Source organism: Xiphophorus hellerii, chromosome 15, assembly GCF_003331165.1.
Source record: "Xiphophorus hellerii strain 12219 chromosome 15, Xiphophorus_hellerii-4.1, whole genome shotgun sequence".
In the NCBI taxonomy this organism is placed as follows: Eukaryota; Metazoa; Chordata; class Actinopteri; order Cyprinodontiformes; family Poeciliidae; genus Xiphophorus; species Xiphophorus hellerii.
In genome coordinates this window covers 16647391-16654975 of record NC_045686.1, presented here as the reverse complement: position 1 = coordinate 16654975, position 7585 = coordinate 16647391, and the positions used below count along the sequence as shown (strand labels likewise).

Sequence of the window (7585 nt, the reverse complement as noted above, 5' to 3'; positions counted from 1 at the left end):
ACCCTCTGAGGTATGCAGGGTAATGGTCTAACCTTACAGAAATGAGAGCACTAGCCAACTGCAAACACTGCTACATGATGAATGTTGTCACTCCACACAGTATGATCACATTCGCAGCAAAGTGTCAAAGCTATGAAATCTGGGTTGGATATTGTCCCTAAAAAGGCCAGATTTAGTACAAGTGTCTATGTGCTTGTGTTAAATATGCAAAAGGCCATGTTGTCACAAACCTTGCAATGAAAAACGGTGGAAGACGAGTAGGTAAAGATGTTAATCGGCCCGGTAGTCCTTCCTCCCGCCTTCTGAACAGCGGGTTCCCTTCTCTCAATCTGGCTCTTTTAATGCAGGGCCTAACCAGGCCCAAACATCCTGACGGAGAGAAGCTTTTCCCTTATCAGTCAGGAAACACTGCTCCTCCGCCACATCCTCTTTACAAGAAGCACGACTCAACCATTCCCAAAAAAATGCAGGAAGAGCAAGCCAGACTCCAGGATTTGTCAAAAGCCCCCCCAAATTCCTTTTATTGACACAGAAACAATTTCAAGAGAACGCAGAGAGGGCAAGAAGAGTAGGAGTAGGCAAAAGAAAAACGGAGGAATTAGAAGGGTTTAAAACACTATATTGTTTTTTTATTTAGTTTTGAACAGATCACAAAAAAGGTCTGCATCAGCAAGATACACCATGGGGCGAGCAAGTGGGTGTGGGGGCGATGGGTTAGGAAGGGGGGATCGGTGCGTGTTAGAACGTCACCCAGAATAAGACTCCAGAAAAACAAAAGGAGGACTGAGATGGAGGTGGGTGGCAATGAATGCGTCTGTTTTACAGTAATCCTCTGAAGCGGGATGATATGAAGGAAAAAGAGAGCCAATGGGAAACATGACGGAGAGGGTGGAAAAAGCAAGTGAGTGTCGCTTAAACCTCAAAAGAACCCAAAATAGAAGATACACGGTGTGACGCCCGTATTGAACATGGGTAGATGACTTTACAATAGCTCCCAAAACGATCCCAAAAAAAGTAGACGCTCTATAATGTTTAATTGTTTTATTTTTTATTCTAGGCATCTAGTCAATCTATGTGGCAGCATCTCAGTATATATCAGTTATTTCCAGTATTTTCTTTAAATAACAATGAACACGGTTTGTTCTCTAGTGGAATTGTCATCATATAAAAATCTAATATTCATAATCTTCCATTAATCTAAATTAGCATACACTTAAATTTACCATTATCTTTCAATGAAGAGGTTGACTATATGACTATATTACTAGAGAAGTTGTTAAAATATGCCTTCCTTTCTTCGTTATACACCACTTAATTGAATTGCATAAGAAATGTTCAGCTAAAACCATTTTCAATTACAACTATTGAGGTAAGACTCCCAAACTGATGAGAGTGACAAAACAAAAGGCAACATTCAAAATGGAAAAGTATAGATAACAGCGTTACAATTATGCAACAAAAACATCAACAGACTTAAATTAGCTTCTAAAGAGCATCTGTACATGCCTCCGCAGCTACATTAATTGGTGAATAAACAAGCCTTTTAAGATCGTTGCACTAAAAGTTAGAAATTTCCTAGCAACTGTCGGTGGCATTCTATAGTAGTCTGTGTCTGTGTCCCTGAGGTGTCCATCTCCGTATCTTCATGTTTCTCAGACTGCTTGTTGTTCACACTCGGCTCCAGACAAACATATTGCTCAGTAATCAGTTCAGTTTTTTAGGACAGGAAGAAGTTGCTCATAGATGCTAAAAACTGCAACATTGTCATTCATCTTTGAAACTGTCTCTACAGTCTGTGCTTTTAATCAGTCTTACGTCTGTAAGTGAACCAGTGGGCTTATGAGATGCCATAGTTGTTGTAGTAGGCCGCCGTTGCATCTGCGAGCACGGAAATTAGGCTAGTTTCTGTGGTGCTGCTGGGACACACTGAGGCGGAGGTGGCGGTAGTCGATGACACCTGGATGTGTCCAGTTACAGTCATGCCACTGGCTTGGTCAGGGTGGAAACCACCTCCAGTGGAGTTCAGGTACTGGTCGAACTCATTACGATCCACCTCGCCCAAAAGCTCAGCTTGGCTAAGCTGGTCCAAAGTCTCCAGGTGACCCTGAGTCTCTGGTGGGGGGGAAAGTTGACCCAGGTGACCCTGGTGGTGCCCATGGTGAATTGGCGGGAAAGACGAGGAGCTGTAGTAGGACAGGGGCGGGCCAGGGATCAGTCCACTGGTGCCTCCAGTTTGGGGTATGTGAGAAATATGACCTAAGTGTGTGCTCCCACAGTGGATCTGGGTCTGCGTGTAGTCAGTGTGGTAAGGAGGTGGGCTGCCCATATGCGTCTGGCTCTGATGGTGTTCATCTGGACAGGAGACCGTGGACGAGCAGGAGACTGAAGAGCTACCGGACGTTGAGTAATAGGTCGAGGGCATATGCTCGTGGTCCATGGCATCTAAGGGGGACATCTCAGGAGGTGTGGGCAGGCCGTAGGGGTAGGTGTCAAAGCTGCTGCTGGAGCCAGCAGGCTCTCTGAAGGTTCTCACGCTGGGCAGAGCGGGGCTGGAGCTTGAGAAGCTGCCGCCGACTCCATTAGAGCTGCCCTCGTCTTTGTCCAGCGGGTGACTGAGGGCTCGCTGCTCAGGCAGGGAAACGTGGTCAGGAGCCAGCCCACTCAGGAGAAAACTGGGGTCCACTCTCTTGCAGATGCGTTTTAGCTGTTTCTTCCTGCGGGGACGATACTTGTAGTTGGGATAGTCCTGCATGTGCTGCACTCGGAGCCTCTCTGCTTCCTCCACGTACGGCCTTTTCTGTGGGGGAGTCAGAGCCTTCCACGACTTTCCTGCATTTAAAAAGATCAAAAAGAAATAATTTTATTTGGACTAAAGTCTGGATAACAGTCTAATTATTACATAAAGCAAAACTTTTCTTTTAAAGCAAAGCACAATAATTTAAATAACTAAGAAAGTTTTAAATCAACATTTGCTATAACTTCAATGTAAGTAGAAACATAAGTACTTTTCTTAAATGTACTTTAATGTACTTTACATACCTTACTTGAAACATTTTATTCTTCTACGAAGATATTTAGGTTTTACATTTACAATACAACTACAAATATTTACAACTAGCAATTATGTTGAATAGTGAAGAAAAGCTAAATGCATTTAAAATGTATAATAATAGATACTTTGCAAGGGTATTTTTAAACTAAATGAGAGAAAATAAAGTTGGTGATAAAACACTACTTGGCTGTTGCTTTAGCTAAAAACAAAACAAACAAAACAAAAAAAAACATAACTGAAAATGGCAGATTTACAAATAAATATTCTTCACACATTTTAAAATAGAAGAATCAATTTGACAAAATTAAATTTAAAAACGTTAAAAAAAATCGAATTAATTAGAAGTCAATTAATAATAATGTTCTGGATTTTGATTTGTGCTAGAAGTGCCAAATTTGCAGTTTACCATTTCGCACTGTGCCAGTTTACCTAGCAAAACAAGTGTCTGATTATTATCCGACTTTTTAAATATTAATTTGAATTACAGAGATGTGAATTCAAGGTGAATTTAACTTGGGAATAGTTTGCTTTTACGCATTACTTTGCTATGACAGGCAATTTACAACTCGTGTTATAATTAGTTATTTAGTTATTTTGATTTGCTACTTTTGTCGCGTTGAGACAGAAAAAAAAAACTTTTGTAAAGCAACACAGGCCTCAAGAGAAAGGAAGGTCAAATGTATAATAATAATAATAATAATAATAATAATAATAATAATAATAATAATAATAATAATAATAATAATAATAATAATAATAATAATAATAATAATAACTGTTTCTTACCCAACATTTTGCTGAGTTCTGCATTGTGGAGGTCTGGGTTTTGAATCGCCAGGCGTTTGCGCTCGTCTTTGGCCCAGACCATGAACGCGTTCATGGGCCGCCTGATCCGCGGCTCCGGCGTCTTGTCCACGGGGGTCCTGTGTGAGACATGCGCGTCAGGGACATCTCCGTCTCCCGGAGGACAATCGAAGGACTCGAAGTACGCGCTGATGAGAGCAGCCATCTGAAGCGCGCTCTCTCCTCTCCAAACTTAAGAAGCGCGTCTGAGACTCTTAACGAAGTTGTGCGCTTTCTGTCTGCCTGTCGCCTGACTTAAAGCTGTGAAAAACTACAAAAAGACAAAAAAAAAAAAACAACAACAGACTTTTCAAATTAAATTCCTGTGTTGCTTTAAGCTCTAGCTCAACCTGAATGCCTGAACAGATTTCAGGAGAACGCACAGATGCGCAATTACAGCTGCTCCTCCATGTGGGTTATGATTCTGTCTTTCCTGGTGGATGGGGGAAGGCTTTATATTTGAGGAGCAGGTTCCAGGAGAGATCCCGGAGGACTCTCGACTCCTCCTTGATTACAAGTTAAACCCAGTGGAAGGGAAGGGATAGGATGCAACATTTCAACACAAGTAACTCCTTAAACTAGCCTGACAACACAACAACTCTTGTCATTAACACAAATATTAATTAAACTAATAGAAGAACTCATAACATTAGATTCACAAGGTTATTTCAAGCTTCGTAGCTTAAAAAAGTTGTGGAATTCACGTTGAACTCAGAAAATACATATATTTTTTGTTTTAGCTATCTATTTTTGGAACTTTATCTTTTCTGGTCTTTGTGGAACACCTTGCATGACCATCTTGACAAACCTGTTTTGCAGTCTTCTCATCTTTCAGAAAACTTCAGTTGTTAAGTGACATTTTGAGATTTCCATTGCACTTTAGGCGTCAGGTTTTCTAGGTTCTTTTTTTTTTTTTTAGTGTGCAAAAAGAGATGCAAAAACAAAGTACATAAAATGTGACGTTCTTCTCATTTTTACAGGATTATAACCTGTAAATGTTAACCTGCTTAATGTTAACCAATTAACATTAAAGATTCAAAATCATTTTCCTCTCCCTGTGATGGTCATTCTGAGCCACATTTCTGGCTGAGCAAATGAATAAAACCACTGAGCGCACACAGACTAATCAGTTTCCTTCTGTAGCCAACAGTGGGTGCATATCAAATCCAGGAGTTCCTGTTGACAGGATACTCTCAGCCTGCAGAGGTTTAGGAGCTCACACTCCCACACACACTCGCTCTCATTGCTCAAAACACAGCCGCCAACATCAGGTCACAAATGATCGTATCGGTAATATCTTTGGAGATGAGAGAAACCTGACCACAGATTACAAAGACATGTTAACGTTAACATGCTCAGGTTGGAATTTGTGTCTTGTAGGGAGTCGTGCTGCTTCTTACTTGTCAAAGTAAGCTGTCAGTTTTAGTTTACCCCCCCACAGGAAAAGGATATGGCACCTGAAGCCACAGATTGGACCCGATGCAGGCACATCAGTGATATATAGGGCCACACTTCCTCTCCCTGTTCTGACTTGGACCATACCGCTGTGTTACCAGTGAAAGTCAGAGAGTGAAGTTATGGTGAGTTTAGGTATAAACTAAACTTTCCCATTAGGCAGCTAATGGGAGATAAAATGCGTTTGTGTTTTAAATGCTAAATTACAAACTCAGAGACAGGGAGTCCTGAAATGACAAATGCCTCTAAGTTTCACCCATTATTGCTGGGCAGTTGAGGCATCTCAACTACACTGACAACAAAGGTTATCTCTATATGCTGTAATAGAAATAAATTATTGGAAATAGATTTTCTTTTTTTTAAATTGTAAAATAACACAGGTTTGCTCAGAAAATATATAATATGAAGAGATATAATAAAATGTTTTAAACGTTTTTTAAGATCTTTACGAAATGACAAAGTTCTTTTTAATATAATAAGGTCTTAAAAACACCAAGCAACAAATGCAATTTGAAATTTGACTTTTCATCTCTGCTCGGCTGCTCATGTCAGCTAGAAAGCTGGATTTTATCATTTAGATAAAATAAACTTTGGCCATAGAAGTTCATTTGTTTTTTACTTTCTAGGGTACTAAGCCCATCTGCCCCTGATTTGGACTGAGACAAATGATGATTATTCACCTCATTTTATTTTTCATTAAAATAGGTCAGATGACATTATTAAATTAAAAAAATGTTCATGATGTCAATTTTTACTATGAATCTACTATTATTCATCAGGGTAGTTTACAAAATCCTCATATGTGCAAATGAATACACAGTATTTCTTATGTCTACACTTTGCTTTAGTTATGAGGAGCAATTCAGGGTGAAATTTCACCTTTTTACTTTATTCTTTAACTCATGGGCCACATGACTTGATTGAGCTCCAATGTTGCCTAAAAGTCCACTTTAGTTTGGCTCACCAGTTCCTCATAATAGGTCGTGTCCTGGAAGCTCCCGTCATGGTGTGTTCAACGATTTAGTTAATCTAAAAATGACTGTGCGAACAGTTTCTTTTACTTTGTACACTAAATTTGTCTGATTAAAACTCTGGCGGATATCATTTTTGTATGTAAATAAAGAATTTTAAGACGACCAGACCTGAAACAAGACCAATGCTGCTCTCCCGTCTTAAATGAAGTAATGTTACAATCTCTGCCCTGATGTGTCACTGAGTCAAAAAGGAAGTGCATATCTGTTAAAATGACTGAAGTGTCAGACCCAAAACAGCGTCTTTCCTCGATATAGAGGGGATTCCTATGCAAATACTGGTGGATTCTCTATTGGTTCAAAATCCATTTTCCCACTTTATCTTCCCCTCTTACATTAAAATAGGTTAAAGACAGAAATAGCTAATCATAATAATTTCCTTTGACTTCTAAGAGCAGAACACATTATTGATATATTTCATGAAATCTTTAAACAGGTCCAAAAAAGAACCTTTGTGTTTTTATTAAATCTTCTTTAATATGTCATTTGAAGCCCAGAAGCAGAATTGTCTCAGATTGTGAGTAGAAATTAATTAGCTCATAATGGACATGATTTCCCTCAATAACATAAACACATCTGTTAAATTTGATGCATTTTGAGAATTGAAAAATGCAGGAAACCTCAGTTTCTTTGTAAATCATCATTCAGACTAGAATATATGGATAAATAATAGAAATATATTTGGGTTTTTTTAATAACCAATGAGACTGGTTTCTAGGTGTTTGCCTAGAAATTATTTTCTGCTATAAAAAAAATATTTTCCTGTAACAGTGAGGATAAAAAAAGTGATGGGAGGATCAAAGATACTGGAAAAAGCATAAAGGCAGTTCTAAAGATTCCTGTTTCTACTTTGTCATATTAGTATCACACTTCTTGAAGTCAGTCAAAGGGTTTTGTGAAAATGGGTTTTGACTGTTAAACACATTCCGGTTAAGATTTCAAGCTGAGATTACTGACCAAAGCTCGTGTGAAAAACAAAACAGTAAAACATGGAAGACGACAATCAGTGCTTTGTGTGTTGCAACTTTGCTGGCTTTCAAACAAAGATACAAATCACAAAAATTACAAACCTGAACATAACTAATGTATTTTGTGAAGACATGTGATGAAAGTGGTGTCAAAACTCAAGTCTGGGCCTTACGGCTCTGGGTCAACATCAAAACCTGAAAAACACGTCTAACACGCCTGAAGAATGGCTGACAAG

The 7585-nt window shown here is 39.1% G+C and overlaps 1 protein-coding gene across 1 annotated transcript; it reads right to left on the bottom strand.

Moving 5' to 3' along the window:
* Positions 1-607: 607 nt before the first annotated feature.
* On the bottom strand, positions 608-4345 carry sox7 (SRY-box transcription factor 7). The gene is made up of 2 exons (XM_032586171.1): positions 3839-4345; positions 608-2829 (listed from the first exon to the last, which is right to left on the bottom strand). The coding sequence occupies exons 1-2, from the start codon at positions 4059-4061 to the stop codon at positions 1838-1840; spliced, it is 1215 nt and encodes a 404-aa protein (XP_032442062.1). The 5' UTR covers positions 4062-4345; the 3' UTR covers positions 608-1837.
* Between the last annotated feature and the right edge of the window lie 3240 nt (positions 4346-7585).

Bases quoted from the DNA above. Each gene is read 5' to 3' on its own strand.
- sox7 (XM_032586171.1), bottom strand. From the start codon at position 4,061: ATGGCTGCTCTCATCAGCGCGTACTTCGAGTCCTTCGATTGTCCTCCG. The intron at 2,830-3,838 runs GTAAGAAACAGT...TTTTAAATGCAG, and splicing joins AGAACTCAGCAAAATGTTGG to GAAAGTCGTGGAAGGCTCTG.